Source organism: Conger conger, chromosome 2, assembly GCF_963514075.1.
Source record: "Conger conger chromosome 2, fConCon1.1, whole genome shotgun sequence".
NCBI classification, from domain to species: Eukaryota; Metazoa; Chordata; class Actinopteri; order Anguilliformes; family Congridae; genus Conger; species Conger conger.
Window position 1 is genome coordinate 63765877 of NC_083761.1, and position 27633 is coordinate 63793509.

At 38.7% G+C, this 27633-nt stretch overlaps 2 protein-coding genes across 5 annotated transcripts in view; both read left to right on the top strand.

Annotated features, from left to right (window-relative positions):
- The first annotated feature begins 1933 nt into the window (after positions 1–1933).
- Positions 1934–11486, top strand: pts (6-pyruvoyltetrahydropterin synthase). 3 transcript variants are annotated; one of them, XM_061222687.1, is made up of 7 exons: positions 1934–2014; positions 2261–2362; positions 4474–4553; positions 4719–4741; positions 5410–5466; positions 6213–6283; positions 6383–11486. In XM_061222687.1, the coding sequence occupies exons 2-7, from the start codon at positions 2301–2303 to the stop codon at positions 6504–6506; spliced, it is 417 nt and encodes a 138-aa protein (XP_061078671.1). In that variant the 5' UTR covers positions 1934–2014; positions 2261–2300; the 3' UTR covers positions 6507–11486. The 3 variants fall into 3 exon arrangements, with proteins under 3 accessions (XP_061078671.1, XP_061078689.1, XP_061078679.1); XM_061222705.1 differs by lacking the exon at positions 1934–2014 and adding an exon at positions 2020–2062; XM_061222695.1 differs by lacking the exon at positions 1934–2014 and adding an exon at positions 2022–2106.
- A 4526-nt stretch (positions 11487–16012) lies between these two features.
- LOC133113031 (myosin-16) overlaps positions 16013–27633 on the top strand; it is a 45466-nt gene continuing 33845 nt past the window's right edge. The window contains exons 1-2 of one of the 2 annotated variants that reach the window (XM_061222929.1): positions 16013–16237; positions 22671–22835. In XM_061222929.1, the coding sequence (XP_061078913.1) occupies positions 16154–16237; positions 22671–22835 (249 nt within the window). In that variant the 5' untranslated portion in view covers positions 16013–16153. The remainder of the gene's footprint in view (positions 16238–22670; positions 22836–27633) is intronic. The other variant, XM_061222930.1, reaches the window with a different exon arrangement.

Here is a 27633-nt window from a genome sequence, read left to right on the forward strand (position 1 = left end):
ATGACACAGCATTGCCCTTTTTATCATGACAAACGGTAAGTGAAGAGCATTTCATTGTACCTTCTGGTTTAATGAATTCAACTGTGTGCTTTACTGAGGTTTGAACAGCACATGGATGCAGTAGGATTCCCCATAATTCAAAAGTCACTGTCATGCCATTCAGCTGGGATTATGTTGGTTGGTCAATATGTGGTAAATGTAATCAGAACCTATTGATCCAATTTAACATGCATTCATTAAATTGGTCAAATATTTTTAGAATGTAATTTAATTATTTCATCGCCATTACTTCTAAAAACATCTATAACTTAGTAAATGTTTACACTTTTTATTGTTTTGCTATCAGAGAATCAGAGCTCACAATGAGTGAGGCAAGACACTTAAGAAGGCATAGGCAACTGCTGAATAAGTTATTCGTTTCTACAAAGTGTGGAGCCGGATTTATATTGTCACAGCCTTATCCATACTTGGAAGGATTCGCCTCATCAAATGCGCAGCGAGAATGAAAAAATCATAAAACTGAAATTAAACAGAATATGTCGTCTTGGAGATTTGTTATAAGATGCCTGTTCTTTATTATTCTTATGTCATAAATGTAGGCCTATATTTCATGTATTGTAATAGTCTCATCATAGGCTATAACGTCCTCCATATTATTTCAAACGACCGTTGTGTAGCCAGAACAAAGCAACATTTTAACATGTAATGTAGGCCTATACGACACTGTTTCATTTTTCAGAATGAAAGTGAGTCGTATCAATTCACCCCAGTCCCTTACCTAGCTGGAATTTTGTAGTGTCTTCGTCATACAGTACGTTACCTTACATTTACATTTTTGTCATTTGGCAGACGCTTTTAATCCAAAGCGATTTACAAGTGCATAGGTTCTACCACAAGTCAAAGCATCACATCCAGAACTAGGGAAATACACATGGAATGCTGTTCTAAACATATAGTCGTCATCATAAGTGCAATTTTTTTTTTTTTTGGGGGGTGGGGGGTTAGACAAGGATAGGGATATCAGAAAGGAGGGGCGGGGGAAATCAGGAGGGAGGACTAAGGTAGAGTTATGTGCAGATCTCCGTATAATTAAATAAATCCCCTTTTTTAAACGTCCCTAAACCTGTCCCAAGAAAAAGTGCTCAACATCCCACGATTCCTAAATTATACAAAAGGAAAGGCGGTCTAATATTGAACGTGTCCCTTACGCACACATGAAGAGGAGAGGGGGCAATTGTAATTGTGGAGGTTGTGGAGTGCCAATCGAAAAAACTGAGGGATAAAGCGTTAATAATCCAAAGTTTTGGACTGACTAACGTTGTTGTTTTTTATGATCTCTTTTATGTAATTCATTGTATGTTAGGTCTTGATTTTCATCTGGACTCTGAGTCTGAAATAAAGTTTGAATTGAAAATTGAATTGTATGTTTTTAGTTAAGGCGCTACGGGAAGGGATAATGGGGTTCCGTTGTCGATAAAGGAATATTGCTTTTTTGGAGGTGGAGGGAGTGGGGCGAGGTGGAGCAAAGCAGTGTGAAAGAATGAAGAGGGAAAGTGAGGTGGAAAATACTCGAGCACACAGAAAAATAATAGGCCTATAGGCTATGCAGAAGCAACGAAGCCGCGAAATCATGCATATGGAAAGGATAGCGTTTTTGCTTTTATTGCGTTGGTGATTCATTGTGCAAACGAGATAGGAACAGAACAAGGGAGGATCAGGATGGTGGTGGACGCAGCTAAAGCGATTTTGGATATAACTGATGTGAAGGGGGACGATATACAGGGGGTTTTGGCGAAAGGGCTTGGAGGGAGTCAGACGAGGGAAATGATAAAGAATTGCGATACAGTTATGGGAGGGTTTATAATGACTTATTATTATTATTATTTGTCTGTAAGTCTTCTCAGTCCACACTCCAGATCAGTGGGTGGCGGTAATGCACCCTTTCTTAAACTGCGGTTAATCAAAATAGAAGAAGAAGAAACATTAACGTGGAGTGTCCTAACCACGTGACAAGGTAATTAGCTGTTGAATGAGCTTGCGAAAATAAAACATCCATTTACAGGTAGTGGTCGATTTACGACCGTAATTGGTTCCGACCGACCGGTCGTAAGTCGGCCTATGTTATAATTACCTTACATATATTATACTGTGTAATGATATTATAATCATCTTTAAGTCATATTTTATCAATATTTTCTTCGCGGTCGTAAAGGCGAACGACTACCTGTATAGCTAATCTCATTCATTTGTAACGTTACAGCACAGGAGGAAACTATAGCCAGAAGAAGAAAAAAAAGGATATGGAACGTATTGCATGTATAACCCGGGTTCAAAGTTTCAGTGCCTGTCATCGATTGCACAGGTAAGGAAAACGCATTTTACATGTGTACAGATTGTTTGGTAATTAAAACGGTCCCACCCACTGGCGAATGTGGCTGCATGTTTACAGGTTTGCAATATGTGATTATATTTTCTAAGTGGAGCTACCGACTCAACTCCGCTCAGTTAGGGTAAAAAAATACATGTTGCTATCTAAGGTTAGCTAGTTTTTATTTTGGTTAGTCCAACCGGGCTCTGTTTCACGTTAGTTGCTTGAACAATATAACTAAAGAATACAGGGTAATTTACGCGTGTCGTTTTTAACGAACGTCAATCAACTAACGTCATTTAATTAAATCTGGGATTGTGAACTGCGCACACCATTGAAGTGTATAACGCCACGAAACCACCAGACGCGCAAGCGCACAGACGCTTATTGCGCGCAGATTTGAGCAGAACTGAACCCACCAGACGCTTCTCGGAGAGCATTCCGTGTTAAAAAAACGAATACTACACAACATGTAAGAGTTATATTCTTGGACACATTTTACCACAGTTAAGGTCGTCATTAAAATGAATAAAAGCAACTGGCAACACTATTAAATACAGCCAAGTGCGTGTATTGGTCATACTGTAGCCTACACCTTATATTTAAATCACTGAGCTGAAATATATATAAAAAGGAATGTTAATACCACTGCAGCAATGGCTTCCCAAGCCCTTTCTCGTTGTGTAGTGTCTCGGTGAAACCCAGAACTTGGATCGTATAGCTCTTTTCGTTTTTCCACCTCATTAACTAACCTCCATGTCTGCAGATGTTCTCACGTGGATTTGTTTAGATTTTTTCAGCTAGTGTTGTGAATTCTGATTGGATTGTATTGGAAGCATGTGGAGATGACTAGGCTAGTAAGAGCATGTGGGTCGTTGATGCTTTGATCACGATATTAAAATCAATATCTAAACTATATAAAATGTTGTTTTTTAAAGTTAAATGTAGCAAATAAGACAATGCCTCGTTAAAAAGTTCTAAACATTCAATGGCTTTAAGTCATAAAGGGTCCAATGTATGAAATGAGCCTCAAACCATCATGCAGATATGGATTGATCACTTAAAGGGTTGTTTCTCTTAAATACATTTTCCATTGGGTTCAGTAGGACAATTATTTAGGAGAAACTTCCCTTGAAGTGATCCATCCATATCTGCTGCATGTCTGGCGGTTTGAAGCTCATTTGATACCTTGGACCCTTGATGACTTAAAGAAATGTGTTCTATACTGTATCAGCATACATTCACATCAGTTATATCCAAAATCCATCCCCCAATTACCATAGAGATTCATTTAAATGCAGGGTTTTAGTATCGCTTTAAGACAACCTGAAAATAAGATATCCACATTCTGATAATGTTGATCGGTAACGGACATCCGGAAGTCATGGCATGGAAGGGATATGCTACCAAGTATAAAAAAAGACAGTTTAATCCATGATTTTGTTAATTTGTGCGATTATTTTTGAGCCCCTAAAATTGGGGGGACTATGTATAAAAAGAGCTGTAATTCCTACACTGTTCACCCGATTTAGATGTAAATACCCTCAAATTAAAGCTGAAAGTCTGCACTTTGAGATTTACTTCCATCTCCAATATCCTGAGGTTGCAGTTATGTTTACCTGTATTATTATGATTATTATTATGATTATTTATTAAATTAAATGGCGATAGTTTGCTCTTTATTCTATGGTATTCGTCAGTAAACGTGGAACAAGAACCTGGGTTCACAAACCCTGAACAAAGCTACTGAAGGATGATCCTGCCTTTTTTTATTGAATAAGGTAGCGGTTCCAAATCTGCCAATAATCTCCATAGAACAAAAACTTGGTGGGGTATGTTATGGAAACACACCATAAATTTAAGGTATCATGATAAACTGCATGAATTCAAATGCATCTAAATTGCATCCGTAGTTGTGGGTAAATGGCAACTACAGTACACCTATTGCCATACTGCCGTTCAGGCAGAATCAGCATCTGATGTAATAGGTGATGAGAGTGGAACCTCTTTGCAGGTGGTCAATCACTTGCATTTTTGCACTGGGCCATTCGGTAATGCTTTAAAAATATAACCAATAAATCTATTTTATTTATTTTGCCCTTCAGCAAGCAGCTGAGTGATGAAGAGAACCGGAAGATATTTGGAAAGTGTAACAACCCCAATGGTCATGGCCACAACTATAAAGGTCAGGAACCGCTCACCATCTTTGAAAAATGTCCATTATTTCTTATTTTCAATATGTATTGAAATGTGTATCTGTTTAGGTATGTATCAATAAAGGTATTGATTTGCTTCTTCTTAAAAGTGGAGTTATGCTTCTATTATTCAACACTTTTTCTGCCTTTTTCAGTTGAGGTGACTGTACGTGGAAAAGTAAGTTATTGACTCACTCACTTAAAAGAAATGCATAAAATATTTTGAAATTAAGTTCATAACAATGAGTGAAATAATATTAGGTTCAACAAAACTACACTTAACTATTAGAGAAATTAAAATTCTATCCGATTGTTTCTAAAATAATTAAATAAGTTGACTGTGTAGTAAGTTTATATGACGTACTGCTCAATTATTGCATAGTTTAATTATTAGATCTTCAATTTAGGTAATTGGGTAAAATAAGTTGTATACACCCGTATCAAATCTAAGACTGGAAAGTCATCACACATTTTTGACCATGGCATGGACCTACATAAAATGACATTGAGAACAGGCCAATGAGCCAAACAATGCTCACCCCCCTACTACTGAAGTGTACCTAAAATTTACTGCTTACCTACAAACTAGATACTACCTAGCACTGTCTCAAACTTGAGTTTCTGCCTCTACCACTTGACCTGCCCAGCTATTCCATACAGGGACTATTCTGTGTGGGGAAAAAATAGTTAGAATTTATAGTTAGTTAGAATTTAAACATGGTTTAAATGTTGTCCAGTATGAAGACATGTACTATGCCTTCATACTGAATTAGAACTGTTAAACTTTGCCATTTGGGCAAAGCGGTGTAGAACCCTCTTTTGAGGCTGTGATCTGTTTTCTGTCAGATCGACCCTGTTACTGGCATGGTAATGAACCTGACAGACCTGAAGAAGCATATTGAGGTAGGCTGCTCTGTAGTACGAACAAGTAGAGGTGAGACTGTAGATCAGGAGAGTCAAACTGAAGAGCCAAAGTGTCTGCAAATGTTCATGCTCTCTTTTCAGTCAGTGCCCAATTTAGTGAAGGTGTCTGGTCTCTTCGGCCAATCAGTAACTGGATTACTAATGACTAATGTTGTATCAACCAAGACTGGAGGTAGAGATTTGATCTTGCTAGCTAGATATGAATGTTAGCGAGAGGGTCATTCATTTTTTAATAGACTCTGGAGTTCTGAATGGGGTATGGTACTCTGAATCATTTAAGAATCTAACTGGAGTTTTGTCAAAATGACCTTTTTATTAAATGTGTTTAGCGCCATTGAAGCCCTTTTTCTATAAACTGCAACATTTGTAGTGTGCATGGTCTCTGGTGCCAAACCTACATATGACAATATGCTGGAGAATAAACCTTGTCAGCCAATAATATTATTTTATATTTGCCTAATGTTTTCTGCATTAGTCTAAAACAGTGGTATCCAACCCTGGGGAGCTACAGGGTCTGCTGGTTTTCGTTGTTACTCTGCAATTAACTATAATCAACTGCTCTAATTGATTAATTAACTCACGTTACCTGGTTACCTGGTTACCTGGGTCTCAACAGGGTGCTCATTTTAAGGTGAAAACAAAAACCAGCAGACCCAGTAGCTCTCCAGGGTTGGAGACCCCTGGTCTAGAATGTATTTTGTTATACTCTGTTTGTTTTCATTTAGGAGGTCATCATGATACCCCTAGATCACAAACACCTGGATAAGGATGTGCCATATTTTGCAGACGTTGTTAGGTATGTGCTTGTCTCCTAAGTGGCTGCAAGTTTCTGTTTTTGATGTGTACATGCATGTTCTGTGTTAATGTTTAATACTGTTTTTCCCCAAATGTTTAGTACATCTGAGAACTTGGCTGTGTACATCTGGAACAACATGGAAAAGGTCCTTCCACCAAGCTTGCTCTATGAGGTCAAGTTACATGAAACTGAAAATAATATTGTTGTGTATCGTGGAGAATAGTTGCAAAAAAACATTTGAAATTAATCAGAATTATGAATGAATGAAATTATGAAGGTTTATCACTACGTGATTTATGGCATTTGCAAGTCAGATGAGGCTTTCTGTTGCACATTTACACTTTCAATAAGACTAATAATTTTTGTCTAGTTTGTGAAGTGGAGTATCTTTTCCACACATCCGGTCACCTTGTCTGTCTACCTCATCTCAGTATTTACTTGTCATTCCTTCAATTACAGAAAATGAAGTGTAATAACAGCAGAGGGGGCTAGTACTCTAGCCCTTGCCATTCATTTTGCAGTTTGATTTGCCGAGCGTAGACTGCAAAAGCTGTCAGTGGGACGATGTACTTGCTACAGAATAAGTGTAATGAATCCATTTTCATGAATACTGAAATTATTTTTAACTGAAAGACATTCTATTTAAATGGAAGCAGTTTGATTTTATTTTCTTTTATTGTCAGGTGTTTGTTGCAGTGGATAAATTCTAGTGCTTGTTTGTACAAAAAGGAATGTGGTCAAGAATGATCAGGCTTTTGGAAAACAATGCAAATATAAGCATTATATTTGTATAGGTTTGTGTCTTGTTACCTAAGAAAATGTAAGAAAGTAGCAAGGAATCCTAATATATGCCATTTAATCAGTATGATCAGTAATCATTTCCACTCATGTCATCTAAAATTGTTTTACATAGGGGAGATCGGGGAACAACTTAACGCTTTTAGGTTTTTTGCTGTGCAGCAGGCTGAACAACGCCCCTTAGCTGTAATAAAATAACAATATACCACTGCCTGTTGTGAGTTATTGCTTAATTGTATACCTGTTATAGGCAAACTAAGTTTGATGTGACATAGTTTGCACCAAATTCTTTGCTTATTATCCTCTTCAAAATGTTGCCATAGTCTTCTTCACTGTGTTTTTGAGTGGTGCCACAATGTTAATTTGGCTATACTCTGAAATTCTGAGCTCACTGCTATAGACTACCCACAACTTCAATCAAAATATAGAACATTCCTCAAAACATTTTTTTATAAATGGTTCAGTTTCTGCTTGCTAGTGACATGTCAAAACTTTTCCTTATAACCCACAAGAAAACGATTTAAATGGCGTTTATACCATGGCACTAAAAACCGACCGGGATTCAAACCCAGGACAGTGCTACCCACTGCACCATCGGTGCAGTATCCGAACACCTAGGGCAAATACGGCATTCTGATTGGTCGAGACGTGTCATGTAGGTGTGCATTATTTTTGTATAACCTTGCTAACAAGACCCAATCAAACAGGTGTGTCAGCGAAAAACAAATATCAATGCACACAACATACACAAAGTAGGCTACTAAGCAATGCATTTTTAATTCATGCAAATAGTCCGATTATAGCCAACCTGGTGACCTATTCAGTTGCATGGCACTGAAGTCTGGAATACAACATCAAATTTATATAAGTTGCTTACTATTATTTTGTGAGCTAACATTAGTTAATCGTATAATGTTTTATTTCCTTTCGGCGATGGTGAGTTAGTGAAATTTCCGATTGCCGATTATGCAGTGGGCTTTTAGTTGCAGCAGGCAATTTTAGATTTTTTTTCTCAGCAACAGGGACCGTTTTCTCCTCCCCTTCCCATTGCATTTCAATTAATACATTTTTTTCTGAACTAAATAGTAAATTGTCCATAATGGTCCGTTAGCCGTGGTATAAGCGGGATAATACCCTTTTGAAAGAGTCTGTTTTGAGGAAATGATTGCCCTTCTGGGTGGTAAACGCTTTGCATCGGGTTGTAACACCACCCTGTCGGGCAATTATTTCCCCGTAATGGACTCGTTCATAGGGTATTATCCCTTATGTATTGCAGTCTGTGGCATTCACACATCAGGTGCTAAAACACAGATTTGTTAACTCTTGATGAAGTTTTAAAATCTTCCTTCCACTCACACATGAGAAGCAAATTGCTATAATGCATAAGTGAAAACAAACCCATCATTCTTCCACAAATGCAACAATGCAAAATATGCATGTTTCAACATGCCTTGTGTTAGTTTGTGCCCCGGTCTCCCCAACATATTTTCCTGCATTGAGACCCTGACAGAACCGGCATGTAAGGTGGTGTGGCTGCTTGCCAAAGACTGTAGCAGGAGTCGTTTTAGTGTTTAGTGTTTTAGTGTGTCAAAACGTTAACATAAGAAGGATTTATAAAAAATTAAAATAAAAACTTTTCTCATAATTGTTTAAAATACCTGCCTTGTCTTGTTCACTGTCGATAATTTGTATGTGTTCCTTGTACATGGGGAGGTATCATAAGCATCAATCTTTACTTTTAAAGGAATTGTGTGTGGTCTTTAGTGTGATAATACAGCTGCCTACTTCATATTCATGGAAACTGCATTACATTAAGTTTTAGCCAAACTGTCCACTAATGCCAGCAGACTAAAATGAGAAATCCCCATGCAATCCCCCATATAATCTTTTGATCATTAAAGTGCATCAGTACTGTTTCTCAGAAAAATCACCACTAGTTTACCGTGTTATTATGCTACATGAACATGTCAGTTGCAACTTGAAATTACTTCCTTGGTTTTCTATGTATTTTATTTTATTTATTTTATTTTATTTTTTTAGATCCTATCCCTAGTGGTTTGAAGTGCATATCAAAGTATCTCAATGGGCATGCTAGCAAGACCCCAAACTGGCACTGCTGTGGTAGTTTTGTGGAAAAGATCCACCCCACTGACCCCCATACAATATATGTGGGCAAAAAACCTCTTACTACTGCTAGAAACCAAGTAAGCGTTATAGCTAAGGAAAGCACAAGGCCTCAGTACAGACATTGTGTTTGTTGGGAATGGAGAAAAATGTGGGCAACTCTGGTCAAAAATACTTTTACAATTAATCTTAAATAAGTGAACAGAAGCGAACCTGACCTCTAAATGGTATAACGTTTAACATGACGCATTTCTTCAAATTTTAAAACAAGATTACTTTTTAGTCAAAAGGAAAAACACCCTATGAAAAGGTTTGGGAACCCTGTCAGTTAGTACTTTGTAACTCCTCCTCGGGCAACTATAACAGCTTGTAAACGCTTCCTGTGGCCAGCTAAGAGTCTTTTCCCATTTTTGCTGGCGGAACACCTCTAGCTCAGAAATATTCTTCGGCCTCTCCACAGATTTTCACTAAAAGTCTGGGGACTGTGGTGGCCATTCTAAAACCTTCATCCGTTTTTCCTGGAGGTTGTTTGTGGTTGATTTTGAGGTATGGTGAGAAATGCTATCTGAAATCTTTCTTGGTCTTCCAGACCCTGCCTTGACTTCAACTGTTCCATTTATGTTCCATTTTCTAATTATTTCTGGAATAGGTAGTTTGAATAGAGTTTTTGTAGCCTACTCCTTCTTGGTGGTAATGAACCATTTTCATTTTGAAATCCTGTTTAGAGGAACCCATGGTTGTTAACACCAGACAGATCAGCCACTACAGTTGGATACTTTAGAAGGCATGGAGTTAATTTGGAATAAAAAGTTCAGCCCTGGAATTATACTCACCTGATTTATTAAAGCCCTAAGGAGTAAATCACCTGGGTCTTTGTAATCATCTTTTTAAAAGTAACAAAGAATAATACAAAAGGGTTCCCAAGGCCCTTTTTCTTTTTTATAATTTATGAACAGTAATACATGACAATAAAAAGCAATCTTGCTTTAAAATTGGCAGAAAGGTCTCATTTAAAATTGTACCATTTACAATTCAGGTTTGCTTTCGACCATACTGATTCATTGTAACAGACATTCAAACTAGGGGTGCCCAAATTTTTGCACCCCACTGTAAACCAGGGCCGGGTGTAGACATATTGCTTTCCACTGAATAAACTTTCTGTGTTCTGTTTGAGCCCCACAGCATTGGATCTTCTGGACACTCAATCTTCTGGAGCAAATGGCTCTTAAATCAGATGACTAATTTCTCGGTTCGATTGACCCCAAAGAATGAAATTATTTCAGTCGTTGAAGAAAGCTTTTATGCTTCAAGATCCAATAGGAGCACTGAGATAACATCCATCAGTCCTACCTGGTTACTGTGGACAGTTACTGTGGTGTATAAATATCATTCCAAACCCAACCTCATATATTTTTTTAAAAGGCAGGTATATACCAAAGCTATGAAGTTATGAATGATAGTATTACTGTCCTGCTCAAGCTGCACCTTTACAACTGGCACCCACTTGTATTATAATCTTTAACACTAATGATGTAATTAATTTTTTCCGATATATTTATTGTGGTATAATGTTTTAATGATCAGTCTATTGATATAAACTGAATCACTGACAATTCAGTGCCTTTATCATTGATCCACGATTAGACCACTTGGGAGGTAAACTGTCAGATTTAAGATGCTAAATGAAGAGCCTAAATGCTGGACAACTTTTATTCATGATCAAGCATTCTTACAATATTATATCAATCTGCCAATGCTGATGAGGCCCTTTAAAGCTCTTCTCCAATGAAGTAGTTTCAACCATCCATGGTGCTTAGATTCACTCTCAATTGCAATTGGCAAGGGAGCATGTCAGGATTCATCTGCCTCATCTTCACAGAAAATTCTGCATATTTTCCTGTGAATTGTCTTACCTTTCATTTAATACAAACTTTTCTCAACTTTTATAATTTGCTTGCTATTCAAAGGCTTCCGTGCATTCATACATGTGCACCCTGCTATGTCACACGTTTCATGTCAATGAAAATTTATGGGTACTACTATGCCATGCACAGGGATAGGGAAGCACATACTTTCCATAGAGAATAACCTGATGATGTGCTGTGCTCTCATCCACTACTATTAAGAGTGGTAAGGGAATACTTCATAAATTCTACTTTGTGGGTCCTGCTGCTTTTGTAGAGGCTGACTTATTTGCATAGCCTTATACATTCGGTGCCTGATTGTGAAAACAATGTGATATTTTCTATTCTGCTGCCAAAATTAAAGCTTTTTACCCCAAGTGTTGATTTGTCTTCAATTTGCTTGAAAGGGGACTAGACATTATTGCTGCTTCAGGAATGTGAGGACAAATTGTGGCCATGTGTCAATCAGGATGCTGTTTGCAGCACACTGACTACTTTGGATTTACTATTTTGATAATTATATAACCTATAACAATTCAACAGTACACCCTGTTGCTAACAACACGCACTATTGTTTTATGTTCACTTGCGGGAGATTTTCTTTAATAACGGTTGTCTTTAATGAATGATTGATTGGTTCGTCTCAAGATGGGTTTAAATCATGACCCATAATCCAGTTAGGGGTAGTATGTTTTGCCCTATGCCCTAGTTTGCCCTATCATACAGTATGTTTTTGAACCCTGTTAGATTTCACAGACAAATGCTGACATTTTTCAAGATTAAAATTGCTGCTTTCAAAATGCATTGTGCATTATACCATACTGAATAATAAACTCAGTGTGTAGACATTGTTTAAAAGTCTTAACCTCACATATTTGTTAAGATCATGGTGTTCACTGGCAGAACGTACTGTACTCGATGTGAAGACCCTAGAACAGATGCTAGTTTGTCAAAGTTATAATTTATGTCAGGAATGTATGAGGCAAAAAATTATGTTGACACAAACCTTTAATTAATCAAATTCCAAAGACATGTGTCACATAAGTGCAGTCCTGGAATGATTAGCTGAGAAAAGACAGTATATACTGTAGAGAGGACTGCATAAGTACACAACACACCCAACCCTGCCATTACATTCAAATGGAAGGGAGTGAAATTATAGCAGTTACTTGGTAAAAGCCTGTTATTACAATGCTGTCTCATAAAATGTGGTTTGATAGTACCTTCCTAAAATGATAATCGATATGCCATGTTATGAACCACAACAAAGTTCAGCTGGCCATCCCATGCTTTTATCTTCGTCCCTTTGTCCTGAAAACAAAACAACAATGTACCTGAAGATTAAAGGGCTCAAGTGACACACTGACAACAAATACAGAGCCGCGCAACACAGGCAGGTAATAAGCTTGGACTTTACTAGAGTGAATAGGCAATCATGTGTGGAGATTCCTGTGTGATCTGCTGTAGAGTGATATCATGCTCCATCAGCTTATTTCTGCAGAATGGACACATTTAAATGGTTGCCCAAAGCCTTAATGCTAAATTGCTTATACAAAATAGCCTGTGCACATGTTGCAGCCAGGTAAAGTGAATGACTGAGAAGGGGAAATCTGCTTTTGGAATGGATTATTTGTTTTTTCCTGGGAATTTCAGTAGTACATGACAAAGCGATCAGGCGGCGTTCTGAGAGACATTAAGAGATGTGCTGCTTATCATTACATGTGCATGCTGCTCAAACAAAGGCACCATTCATTGTGAATGGCCCTATGCCAGAAAAGCATTTTACCATGATAAGCCGAACCAGACCTAAGAGGTGATACACAGTAGTCCCACGTGTAACAAATTTTAAGTTGGATTCTGTAGTTCCAGTAGATTTTATACTTCCTATACTTGATTAGCTGATTAATGAGTGCAATTAATACATTTTTTTCAACAGAAAGACCATTTTGGAAATGTTTTGCAGGTGATTTGTGGAAAGTACCTGCACACGTATACATGATTTTGTGTAACAGCCATCCCAGATATATATCATCTGGTTCATTACTCACTGAACTAGTGCAAATAAAACATCCGCTTGCAAAGTCAGCACGTATTTCCACTGACCATAATAGCCCAGACAAATACATTGATTTATGTGTGTTAATCATAGGCCAGCATTCTTTTTGTGGTGTTGGGTAATTTATTTTTCCTGTTCATGATAGTGCCAGGACTTGGGGCCAAGTTTTATTCACATTTTTGGTTGATGAATTGTGACATATCCAATTGTAAGTCATTAGGCAAAAGGTAACTTCTCTGTCATTGACTTGAAACAGCATGCACTGTCTTGCAGAATGAACCTTGAAGAGGGTATGTATTGTATTTCCAGTACTGTACAAGTGAGTACCCTTTCTGGTAAAGCAATAGATCTTTTAGGACCTTACTGACAGATTATGGATCCTGTAACATTTACGAATAAGATTAACCTCACACTGATTCAGTTGCTGTCTAAATTTGGATATGAAATTTGCAACTGCACAGAAATGATGAGACTCCTCTGTACTTGCCTTGGTCAGTGATACTGAAGCAAACAAAGATCCTATAGTTGCACAGTGACATCATTCATGTAGTGCATGCTGCAGTGTGGTTAGCTGTCAGTTCATGCTCATCTGTAGATTCATGCTCCGGATGTGTGGACTTTGTTTTTGTTGCACTTTTCCTGTCAAATTACAAATGGAATGCATTTCACATGTCTGACATGACTGCCATGCAGAACATACAGAAATGAAGTGTTTGTGCAGAGCATGTACTTTAAAGCATGGTCTTTGATCTCCTGTAATTCATAAGGGCATAATTGGCGGTGTAATGAACAGCCAGATGCCCAGCTGGGACCCTTGGGGAGAGAATGACTCATAATCCCCTAATAGAGAAACATTCAATCACTCATCTCTTGAGTCCCAATGAATTTAAAGATTACGGTCAATGTCTGAAAGAGGTTTTTATTAAAGTTTGACAATATATGGAAACTTGTATAGTGACACTCAGTTTCCATTGGTATGCCGACTGAAAGTAACTTACCTGCCTCTTTTGTGGCCAAAGGCATGAATCTACAAAATGCCTGCAACGCACCCAATTATTTTCTGTATCTTACTCAAACATATTTTCCCTCTGATATATTGCTCCCTGTAACCCCTTGGCCAGTTTGATGAAAAGCGATCCTGTCAGATTTTACAAGGTTGGTTGGGCTCAGGCAAGGATGGAAAACTGTAGGAAGTCTGAGAATTAGGGCTAATTAAAAAAAAGCCCCGCTTCAAAGAGAACATATTAATTTAAGCATACTGTACAATGCTCTGCTGTCTTGCAATTCCAGGCACTCTAAAATATGTTTTGTTTTTGATTTTCTAAAACATGTATTGTTTGTATCTGTTAATGAGTCTTTGTTAAGTCCTAGTGAGGGCTTGCATGTTTATGTTACTTGCAGAAACATCTGTCATCAAACACTAAATATAAATATGAAATTTTCACTTTTTGCCTTGCAGTGTGATGGTTTTAAATGTTTATGCTGGTCATTTAAAAGTGTAATGCAGTTCAGCTGCTGCCGTACTCATCACTGACAATTTACACCATTGTGTGCTTGTGTATCGGTATAATACCCTTTTCCACTTTGAAACCTGATTATTTGTAGTTTCAGCAATTAAGGCATGTTTTTCAGTGTCCCTCTATTTCGGTTTTATCTTTTACATTTTCACACTTAGGTAAAGAAGATTTATTGATCGTGGTTCCTATCATTTTGATTGATTTTGAAACAATCAACAAGAAACAAACAATATAACCTGTGAACAAATACAGTTAAAATTAAGTTGTGTACCTTTTTAAATTAAATGAATTTAACTGATGATTCTGATCTCAGGGGTGTAGTGCATACAACAGATTATGTTTGGTGGCAGAGTGGGATAATCTATATAGTACATCAATAACTGATTAATAAACTCACAAACAAAATGGCAATACATAGATTTCTATGAAGTTTAACACAATAAATTAATATTTTTAAGTAGTATTCACAAATTAATAGTTCTTTCTGTGCTAGAATGAACCACATGTTGCTAAGATTTGATCACATTCTTTAGAAATGCAACAGCCAAAACAGATTATTCATTCACTTCAGACATAATGATAATTTTCTCTGACTTTGGCAAAAGACAATTTGTGCAGCTGGCCTTGTTGGACGCTTAGGTTTCTAGTGAACTTAAACAAAACTGCAATTAGATATTGTAATATGTAAGAGGTTCAATTTCCCCCCAAATATAAATGTACTCGGCAAGACTATGTATAAAAACCCATGTTCCCCTCATTATTTCTTAGGGGTTTTTTTTGATGTGGGGATTGTGACAGGCTAGATTCATTTATGCCTGTCAGCACAAAGCCTCCCACCATTCTGTGCATACTCCCTTTATTCAGAAGCATTCCTGTATCCTTCAGTGCTGTTGGATTTAAGGCTGTTAAGAAACAGTTCTCCACACTGGGTATGTTCTGAGAAGAATTCCTGTTATCGGTCTTTGTAGTCAGCCGTGAGTTAAATTTGCAAGCAAAGTGTCCTATTCTGGTATTTCAAACTATTCTGTCTGGAGAGACAATTAAAAGAGGTCATATGTCTGACAGAAGCAAATACATGATAAAAAGGTAACTACTGTCTATAAATCTCTTGAGATCTTTAGCATTACGACTTGAGCTCTGTTTTGAATGCCTTTGAGGAAGAATGAATGCCCAGGATCCTTGCCCATGATCCCTGGGGAGGGAACAGCTTTCGAAGGGAGGGGGTTAACATCCACACACCAGGGTGGCTCTCACTCCTCTGTGCTGAGGATAGTGGGTGGTGGTGGTTGAGCAAGGAGGTAGACGGGGGGGATGTTCAAGCTTGTTTGTATTTTTTACACTCTGTTCCCTCCCATTCTGCCTGTGAGCATTAGTGCTGAAGGGTCAGGTAACAGGGCTGCTCTTCACAGACCCACGCTCCCTCCAAAGAGCTGCACGAGGACAGGATGAGGGTCTGCTACTCGGCCTGAGGATGGAGAAGAAGGTGTGTGTGATCCAGACTGACTTCCACCAGTACCGGCCCACCGTAACCATCCACTCCAAGCCCCTGGCACACGTAAGGCTGAGGCTCTGTCTGCGTCTCTCTGTCTCTCTTCCTCTGCCTGTCCTCTCCCTCCACATCCCTCGGCACCCCACCCCCTACTCAACATTCAGAGGGTCTTCAATCCTCTCCCAGGTTAGGGGAGGAATTCAATTAAACTGCTTTCTCCAATGGAAAAGAAGAATATGCTTCTCTTTGTTTGCCTTGAAAAAAAAAAGCTTTTTAAGACAAGCGGGTACTGTGCTGACTGGAGCCAGACTCGCACATGCTGTTCAGGAATGCAAACATTGCTACAACTATCAGCCAGTTCTAAGCAAGATTAAGTTGCTGGGTGAAAACTGTCATAAGCCACAAGTCAATGTAGTAAGAGATTAATTTTGTGTAATTAGCTGCTGTAAAATAAATACAAATAAATACATAACTGTTCATTGGAAAGCTAATAAGCACAATTGTGGGTTTGATATTGGTCATTATAACTGTGCATTAAGTTGTGTTCTGTCAGAGAACCATACTCAGTTTGGATTTTATTAAGGGCTCGTTTGCATGCTGGGCATTGCTGTTCTGCTCCGATTGGTTGGAGGGCCAGTATCACATGATCTTTGGTGAAAGAGCTGCAATGGCTCTTCTGTAGTGGAAATGATGCTGGCTCTTTGATGACATGGCTGATCATGCCCTAAGTGTTGCTTCCGTAGTACAGATGATGTGATCTAAAATAAAAACATAGCTTTTGCTGCCAGGTTCTGTTTGTTTTTGTGAGATGCTTCTGATAGCACTAGCTTACAAATTTGTCTCTTACATGCCAGATTATTACAATGTTTCCAATTTTACAATTATTGTTATTATATATACAATTATTATACAATTTTTGATCTGTCTTGAGAATTGAATGTTACCATAATGTAATGGAATTTCAGTGGTTTCAGTGGACCCTAAACTTGGCCTTGGAGGAGTATTTCTCAATTCTCTGTATGCATGGGAACTCAGTGATGTTTTTACACAAGGTATGAAGCAGATGTACTTCTCACGCAAGTTCCTGTTTTTTGGTTTCATATTTTCAGGTTTTACCATGTGAGCAATCGAGGGACAAAAGGTTAATGGAATTTCTGGCCCTTTAATTACCTTTTTTATATCTCTTGTGGCTTGGGTTTACAGTGCATAGTGCATACATTGGTAGGCCTTCTGAGGTTCTAGCACTATATCTACAGCAGTAGATCATACAGTATCACCTGAATCAACACAGGCTTCATTTCATTTGGATTTTGGAATTGGAAGAAAATGGCATCTGTGAGTGAAAGTGAAGTTGAAAACATCCTGGATAGGATTCTTTTACGTCCTTAACCCTACAATGCCCAACATGGGTCCAAATGGACCTGTATTCATTTTCTATGCAATTTCATGCATAGCTGAGGGTCTCTTTGTTACCTCTTTTTAATTAATTCATCTACTCATTTGATATTCAAGGTATTCATTAATTATCTTGTTTTTGATGAGCACAAATCATCATATTTTCCTTTCTTAGGAAAAAGAATAAAAATGAATGAAAATAATTTTGTATTACTACCCCATCTGAAAGAAATTATTTTAATTATGTAATGATCCGGAAATTAATTGAATATCTAATCTAATTGAATTTTGATAATTGAAAGTACTCTTCACCATTTGTTTCAAGATGTGGGTGTGCATGCCCGTGTGTGTGTGTCTATATGTCGCCAACATCCGGAAGTTACAAGCAAACACAGAGTTGACCACAGAGGATAACGTTAAACTACAGTGTGCCAATGATCGTGCCCATACACCAGAGGCCCTACAAAAGACCACGTCAGCAGCTGTATCTGCACACAGGAGAATGGAACTGACCAAAAGCCATAGATAATCTGCCAGATGAGTGCCAGCCTTCCCCACCACCCAACAACCTTCACAGTAGAAAGCCAACAGCCACCATTCCTACCTTCAAGTACTGGGGAAGCATAATATCTGCATAATGGACGATGAGTGCCAAAACCACCTCAAACAAGCCTCTGCATATCTAAAGAGAAGGGTTTTCCTGAACTGCAACCTCAACCACCAAGATACTTGTTTACCTGGCAGTCTACACCTCACTGCACTTACTGTATGGATGTAAGGCACAGACCATCTACAGCCACCATCTCAGAAGCCTGGAGGCCTTCCATGTAAGATGCCTTCAGAAGATCCTTGGCATCACTTAGAAGGACAGAGTGCCACACACAGAGGTGCTGAAACGGGCAGGCAGTTGCAGTGTGGAATCCACCCAGAACCACCATCAATAGTCCTGTATAGCCAACTACTGTACATCTTAGCCAATGCATTGCAGGTGGCCAGAAGAAACGGTTCATGGACCAAATGAAGACCACACTGAAGAGATGTCTGAAGTTCACTGAAGTTCACTGAAGTCTTCATTGGAAGAACTAGCCCCCTCTGGCTCTCTCACTCCTCACAGGGAGTGCAGTTTATGGAGAACCAGCATACACAACTTCACAAAGCAAAGCATGCAAAGAGGCATACCCATAAAGCAAACCCAACACGAATAATTAAATAATGATTTGTGATGATCAAAGACATTATATAATTGATGTGGCATATTGGGACTCACACTGTCACTACGGAGAATTGCAGCCTATCAGTAAAGCCCGGGGGGAAGGGTTTGTATGGGAAATCTGCAATGCAGTAGTGGGTCTAGCCCCTGGGGAATAGGCTGGATAGGGATTCCAAGTGGTAAAACAGGTACACATATATGCTCAGTCCTTTGTAGCCTGAGGTTGACCTGAGTCTCTGTCCATCTGCTTTCCAGGCCCTTTTCTGTCACTTTTACTAAATCTACAATCACTGGTCAATGAGGTCAGGATCTCATTGTCATTAGCTTATAATCAGTAATGAAATGTACAGATAGGTGCTGGGACATCAAGGCCTTGGGCATGAAGTTGCCTGGGCAGGGGGAGGTGTGGGCTGGGAGCCCTGGTAGTAATCAGCAGGAAGCTATACTTAGAGATGGTGGAGAAGTAATTTGTGGGTGCCTTCTAATGGGAGTGACCAAGGGTTGTTAATGAAGACAGATGAGAAGCTCTCCCTGTGTACACTGGTAAATAAATAAATTACTACGTGTATTTATTTCAGCGATTTAGCAAAGAACCACACAGCCATACATCAGATAACATCAGAAATTAATACGGATCCTTTATGACCCATGTTGTCCAATTTGCGGACTTAATACAAATTTTTTTATGGTGAATAACGGATGTATTTTTAACTTGTTGAACAGTATGTTGCCATGAAAGAATGTAGAAGGGGTCTGTGTGATGACAAAGTTATTTACATATTCCTAAGTTATGGCACAGTTATATTGCTGTTTATGTATTTATGTCGGTTTTCCTCTTTCAAGCCATTGTGAATCACTAAGAGAAATTTTACAGAGAATATTTGAATTTGGGAATCTCTGTTTTTGGATGCCTGCCATCGTAATAGTGCCTCAACAGCTTAAGTACTGCAGGCTGTCATGCACCATATCAGGTGACAGAGTTCTGTTGGAAAGCCTGTTAGAGTTTAGACTTTTTCTGTATTGTCTCAAGTTGACATTTGTTAGCAGTAATATCATTTTTTTTTCTCTGTACTCGTATCCACTTTAAAGATAAGGCTAAAAGATATCACGCTGACATTTTTGGTGTTTAACTGCCGGTTTTTCTTATTTAGATGTAAACAAGCCCCATAATCCAATCAAAACTATGAAGCCATTGTGAATTATTGAAAAGAAATCCTCTATATGGACCATAGTTCAGTGATGTTTCCCTTGAAAATGACTACAGATTTGATTCAATCCATAGGTCGATTTATTATACATGTATGGTAGTATGGTGCTGGGGTGATTTGGCCGAGCTTGTGTTTGCATTGAATAGAACTTTCCTTTTAGAAAACGTGATGGTTTTAATTGAATCCAGAGGTAAGTTCCCCCATTCCGCCATCTTTATCAAGTTACCATAGGCCTGCCCTGCTTTCTGTCACCTCGTTGAGACTGTCATAAAATTTCTACTTTCAATGTCTCTCCTCTTTCTTTTCCTGTAAGGCACATTTGCAAGTTTAGCAATATTGTTGAGCCCTGCATTATGGATTATTTATATATTAGTTAGCCAAATAAATTTTTTGTGCTTCATAATTTTAATATTCAAGTCCTTGCTTGAACTTCATCTTCTGGGACTCATCTTAGTACAGATTCATATGGTCAGTGAGTTTATCTTTTTTCAACAATAAATATGAAAATAATTCTATGAGAAATGCTGCTGTGATTATTGATACCATAATCATGGTGGACATGTCTCAAGACAAAGACAAATTGTGTGATTCTGAGAATGAATCAACTTCACTTCACTCGACAGATAAAGAAAATTAACTGCAGGACAGGAGAGTGGGGACTGGAAAATAGTTTCCGAACTGAGTGGCATGTCTTAAGGCATCCTCCAGACACCCATGGAGGGGAACAGGCAACCTGCCAAATAAAATGGAAAGTTCAGATATTTTTTTAATGATGGCTTGACAAAATCTCTCAAATAATGTGTGTCTTTTTGACAGCTGTGTGCAAATCTGATTAGACAAACATCCTCATCCAACGAGTCAAAACTCGAACACTTCACTGCACAATAGGTCTCATTCATTATATGTGAACGGGATATATTGTAACAAAGGATTTAGATTTGTTTAGTAAGTGCATTTTTTTTACAACAACATAGAAAATCGCTAGGAAGTGATAATATGAAAGGTTAACTACTGCCATAGCCAAATACAAATGCATCCTCTTCAGGGAGACCTACAGAGTTTTTAGCAATACATCTTGTAATCCTACACTAAATATTATATGCTTTAACATATGTTTGCCCAAGCAGGATCCACGTACAGCTGTATTCTTAGATACAAGTTTAAGCTTTATGCTCGACTCAGTTTAAGAGTGTTTTGTTAATGATAGTAATTTTCCAATAATACAAGGATACCTTGAATATCACCGAGCAAGCTGTGGCAAGCTATTTTTTTTATCTCTTATGTGGCTTTGCTTCTCACACATTGTTTCAGTGAGCTATGGAAAATGAGCTCACATCTGTTTTTCCAAAGGAAACTACCTATTTATGCTTTTGTGGGTTAGCCAGATGGCATGTGCAATCACGTTAAGCAGAGGCGAGAAAATTTTAATGATTGATTAGCAATGCTGCCTGTTTAAGAAAGGGTAAATATTGACAAATATACACACATTTCAGGTCAGGTTGTGAGATCTGTGGCCAAAGTAAACATCGGCTAATGTGCTGTTTGTGATATTTCTTAGCTATCTGCACATTCCTTTTTTGTATATTGTTTTAAATAGGTGGATTCATGTTTTATCCCTTCAGTGGCAGTTATAGGGCAAATGTTTAGGTATCGTCCCACTGTTTCTCCTCATGTAGGACACGAGAGTGGTGAGAAATGCGCTATTTATGCAGAAGGCACCTCTGGATTGGTAAAAGGAATGGTATTAGTGTTCACATGAGTGACAAAGCCAGTAACTCAGCGGTCACATTCCACAGTGTCACCAGCAGAAATCTGGTGGAGGAATATGCAGTCTGGTACCTGGAACCTACTGTTACCCAGGGCCTGTAGTTTGGCCTCATGCACACAGCCAATGGTGTTAATTCAGTTATGTAAGCATGAGGGCAGAGATAAAAAAAGTTTTGAAATATTTTTAAATGACATCATCATTTTTGTCACAGAAAGGCATCCAGTGATGAGTAATTTAATATGTGATATTCCTGAAGAAAAGTACCCCTTAAACCCTTAAACCCACAAGCAACCCTATTTAAACAGAGACTGTCACTATGCGCTTCCACCAAATTATCTTGCCAGATGTCCAGGTTTCTTCTCCTGGAGGACATCAGTTCAATTTATGACACGTTCCAGTGCACATTGGATTTCTTTGTATTATATTGTTCATAATTTGCACTTAAAGTCACAAATCTCTTGCACTTGAAAATAATACACTATTCAGACTATGGAAATACTGCAATAGACTGCCAGCAGATTATCCATTCCATGAATTATGCTTTTTGGATACATATTTTGTTATCTCACCTAGATAGGTTTATATGTGGGAGCTCATATATTTTTATTAAGTTGCACTGGCAGCTATTCTCTTGGCTATTCATTTGTGAATTTCTCCTTTTCTCTGTGTCTGAAGGCAATATTCATATAGAGAGGATATCAGGTTAAATCTATAGTCACGTCACAGTGTGAGAAGAAGTGCAGTGCTTTTCCACATTTCCGTTGAACAGCAGAGCAGCTCGCACTGTGGAAGGTGTATCAGCAGATGACATTTTATATTGTCTTAAAGAGCTCCAAGAGGCCCGCGTGGGAGAGGGAGAGAAAGTGTACGGTAGAAAGAATGGAAAGTCTAAAGGAGTTGAATTTCCCTGCTGCCCAGGTTAACCCGCTGCCTCAGTGCGTGCAGTTGGGGATGAGGGGGAGCGAGGAGCTGACGAACGCTGTCGGGCACACGGACCGTCTGCGTTCCAGGGTCCACGAGCTGGAGGAGAAAAATGCTGGACTTTGCAAGGAAAAGGATGACTTTTTCATTAGATCTCAAGAAGTAAGTATCGGTCTTCTTTATATCTTTCTTTCCCCACAAAGATATATGGACACTAAGTCCCTGTAATCAGTGCGTTTTATTTGATCATTTGTATGGATTTCAGCTGTCACGCAGATATGGTGATACTGTTTTCTGGTTGACAAAATGTAATTCTGAACGTAGCAATTATTTTTAACTGCTGGTGGATGGTGTCCTGCACTTAATGATATGCCTCTGAAGTGAAGTGAAAGTCTGCAAATGCCGCAGTTCAAGCATGTTTTTCCTATTTAATGATGCTCTCTCATGGATTTTATTACAGTGCTGAGTGACGTCCAGGAAACTATTTTGTTGAGAAAGCAGCTAGATGGTATTTCTTTATTGCTATTCTCAGTTCACGTAGAAGTGGCTCTTTAGTCTCACACCTGAAATAGGCATTGAATGGTTTATGACCAGACACAGTTATCCCGACGTTGCAGACATCCCCAGTGTACAGTTTTTTTTGTGTGTACATACAGTACTTGTGTGAGTCTGTGCATGTGTGTTGAACAGTGGCCAGTAGACTGCAGGACTGATTTACTGTACTTGTGTAGGGCTATAGAGCTGGCCCATTGTCAATAGATATGACAGTCACACCAAAGGCATGACTGGGGGATGCAAGTCTGGACAGTAGGAATATTGGCTGTGTGTGGACCCCAGGGGTTTGATTATTCCAAGAGATTAGGTAAAGTGGACTGAATTCTGAGCACATGCGCTCATTTCAGTTAGTCTTTTGTTTGGCACATCTTATATTTGTGACCAGTGTTCTGCTTTCTTTTTTTCCAAGACAGAAATGTCATGCTTTGTGCCAGATTCCACTTTAGTGTTAAATGTGATCATAGTATTTAAATCTGATTTAATGTGGCTGATTAAGCAAGGCCCATGGTAATTATGGTAAGTACGTCTTAAATGTCAAAGGCTAACCATCTTGATATCTATACAACATGTGCCTGGGTAATATATTCTGTTTCTCCTTAAAGCAGTGCATTACTAAAAGATTGTAAATAAGTTATTAGATTCAGAAGAGGAAATGTCTTCCTGGGAACAAAAAACAGGCAACTAGGTTCATTAAAGATCATAGTTTTTTTAAGAAAAACTATACATTGAACTGGACTATTACGCCTACTACTCCTTATCAAGAGCCCTGAAAGAGTTGAAACTTGTGTTGTCTTAAGGGTCAAAAAATGCCACTATGTTTAACAGCAGAGAAAACCCCCTAATTGATCTTTTTTCTACTTGAAATGTGATGTCAAAATTTGTGACAGGTTGTTTCTTCATGCAAAATAGATTTGGATTTTAAAATTCAATTAAGCTGCTTTATATTAGGGTTTTACCCTTAGGACAAGGGGAGTATACAGAATGTTAAGACTACACAAGGGTTAAATGGTATGAAGGGCCATAATACACAGGTAAGGCATAAAAACAGTTGGTGTTCACAGTCTGTTGACATTTCAAATGGAGAATGCAACATCTTCGCATTCATTTTAGTGATCCTTTTTGGATTATCTGCAGAAGAAATGTTTTTTATCTGTACAGGGAATGAAGGTCGTTGAGCTCCACACAGCCCCCTGTTGACTGTTCTGAATCATTACCAAATGTAGAGGCTTTCACTCCATCACTATCTCTCCCTCTGATCTGGGCCTCCTCTGGGGCAGGGAGTCTGCAGCTCCTTTAGCAATGGGCTTCAGTATCTATGAATAAAATCACATGAATAAAACAAGGTTTCCTCAGGAGATGGTCTACAAGCTGCCAACCAATGACTTCCTATTATGTGGTCTTTTGATTCGCTCCAAAGAAAGTGACCTGCTGTAAAATGGATCCCGCAGCCTCACTCACGATGTAATTTTTCCATCTTTCCTGGAAACACATTTATCATTCTCTTCATTCTTGTTATACTTCAGCCTTGGCAGAACTCAGCTGTGCTATGGTTGGAGGTATTTCAGTCTAACAGTCGAGACGGTGACCTGTGTCTGGATGCATATGAGCAGAAGTAAATATGAGTAATATTGTGAATTTTAGTTGACAATAATATCCTCCTCCGCTACTTCTGGTATCCTTACATTCTACACATTTTGAATGGAACATATGGAACTTGTTTCTGCTGTATTCATAGGTTGAGCACATTTTCCTTTCTCCCTTAAAACATTAATTATATACAAATGTACCATTTCTATATTTTACTTTCAAACTTGGATGGATGGATGACACTGGCTTTATGTCTCACATAGTCCATAATCGTAGCATTAAAAGCCAAATTGTGCAGTTTTAAGTAATCATTCTTTTAGATGGATAATTTTACCTCTGGCAACATTGCCAAATCCTTTCATTCCCCTTTAAACTTCTCATTCAAAATAAACTAAGGGTTTCCAAGGGTTTGCACAACTATTTATTTTTTCTTTTTGAATTGAAAGTTGACAGATGTATTCCATTTAGATTACACAAATATCTGCTTTTATCGGATTAAGAGAAAGAGACCCCGGTTGATATCGTTGGACTATTAGCACATTATAATTTATTTATTGCTTTTTTTGGTCAATGATAAAAAAGGGTATTTGGTTTCATTCTTTAGTAACCTTCCCGAAGCACAATTCTTCAGGAAAGCATGCTATATATACAGTAAATATGTAACTATAAAGCAAATATGAAATGTTTATTTAGCAGTAGACTTGCGGTGCGGTAAGCTGTAGATTCTTCGTTATTTTCATGTTATTTATTTTCTGACACAGTCAGTTTCAGATAGGGAACAGCAGAATCGGGAACGGAACACAGGATCAGTGAAAAGAATATCCGCAGGAGCAGTAATGAGGAGGCCATGGTGATTTGAAACCTTCGGGGTGGTGAAGCACATTTCGGCCTCTGGAAATCGGAGGTGAGGAGAACAGTGCCATCTGCTTTAGGAGTTAAGCTCTGATGGTTAAATGACTCTAAAAGGCAGCAGAACACAGACGGCTGAGAGGAAATGAGGAATCCAATTACTGCATTTTCTACTCAGCATACGCTTGCTATCATATCGGTCTCCTCTGCTTCTGAAAACATAACCAGAGGCTCCCTCTGAACCTTCAACCTTTTCCACTTTGTGGCTCTGATCTTTTCTCTCTGCCCAGAGAACTGGTTCTAAATCTAATTTGAGGTTATCCAATTCCTCCTCTTGCTCGTTTGATGGAGATAAATCTCTGAAAAGGTTGAGCAAGAACTCTTCCAAGAAAAAACATTTGAACCTGGTGGATAATGTCCTATTTCCTGAGACAGGTGCCCCCTCTGTGTGAAATCTCCACCCACTGGCTGCTCCTGAGGGATTCTCCATATCCTCACATTACCTGCTTCTCATTTGTGGCACTGTCACAGCATGTCTCATTATATATGCAGTCTCTATAGTCTTTTGATTGGTTTAGGAGTCAACTGTCATTTTGACAGTTGAGCATCCATAGTCTGAGCATCCATAACTGACGTTACCCTCAGTTTTCATCACAGTTCAGAATGCAAAGTTTGCTGGGCTGTCCCATTGCTACTGTTGATTACAAGCATCGACCTATTTTCAAATCTGTCTAGCTAGCCACCATTCATTTTAATTGTGAAGTTCATCACATGAGCTCTGTAGACATTACACAGGAGGAGAGTAGCACTCATGCAGACTGCAGGTGTCTGAGGAAGGGAGTAACTCTTGCGCATCGAGATGGGGAAACCCTGCTGAGTGAAACCCGCCTTCACAGAATGAGGCCCAGACCAACTGTCTGCCACCCTATCTGCCAGCTAAAGTCAGTGCTGGAGGTGCCAGGATTATATTCCATTCCACTGCACAAGGAGCTGCGGGTTTTGCTTCGTACCACCCAAACATCCACTCTGGCTGCAGGAATTGTAAGTTGTGTGAAACGGTCCCGTTCTTGAGGAATGCGCAGTGCTGTGTGTTTATTGCAGTTTGAGCGTGGTGTGTTTACGGCTCTTGTCAGCACGTGGGTGCTGTTTTCAGGCAGTGTTATAATGGAGCTCTTCTGTGTCTTTCCTGCGGAATTCTCAATGGAATCTGAGAGTGAATAGAATGACACAGACTGTGGGGTCATTGTGAATATTTGTATTTACTTTTACTATAAATGAAATTTGCCTTTCTTTGTCCAAAATGGATTCAGTGATGTGATACTGCTAATCAACGAGTGAAACAAACTTCTCATTTTTGAATCGGTTGAATGGTGTCGCAGTGGAGATATATACATGCTTCAGGTAATGTTACTGACAGTTGGTTAGAAGTGTAGTTTAAATTCAGTGTCATTTTGTTGAATAACTAAAGATCACCATAGCAGTGTTACTATAATATAATTTGTTTCAGTATTTTGTTTTTTCATTTTGTATTTGTCTGTGAATGTGTACGGTATGTGCATATGTAGTATCTGTGCAGTATATGTGCGTGTGTGTGTGCAAGCATATGCGTGTGTGCATGTGTGTGTGCGCGCGCAAGCACGCGCGTGCGTGTGTGCTATTGTGTCTGCATGCGTGAGTGTTTGTGTGGAAATTCTGGATTCAGATACATGAAACACCGCCTAAAATTCCAGCGTTCGTCGGGGTATGCCTACAGGCTGGTAATTCATACAGAACATTAGCCCTTATGTACAATATCTCCCATGTTTGCATTGGTAGAATAATGCCACAACAGTGTTCAAAATGTGTGGGTGTGAACAAAGATCTCTCTGTTAAATGAAATGGAAAAAAAATGACAAAGCCAGATCTAATGGGAAGCCTATCATTGTGTGTTTTGCATTTTATTTTATAAGGCAAGGGGGTTGAGTGCTTG

Coding starts and splice junctions, on each gene's coding strand:
- pts (XM_061222687.1), top strand. CDS start 2,301: ATGGAACGTATTGCATGTATAACCCGGGTTCAAAGTTTCAGTGCCTGT. Junction 2,363..4,473: donor GCCTGTCATCGATTGCACAG/GTAAGGAAAACG, acceptor TTTGCCCTTCAG/CAAGCAGCTGAGTGATGAAG. Junction 6,284..6,382: donor TATTTTGCAGACGTTGTTAG/GTATGTGCTTGT, acceptor CCAAATGTTTAG/TACATCTGAGAACTTGGCTG.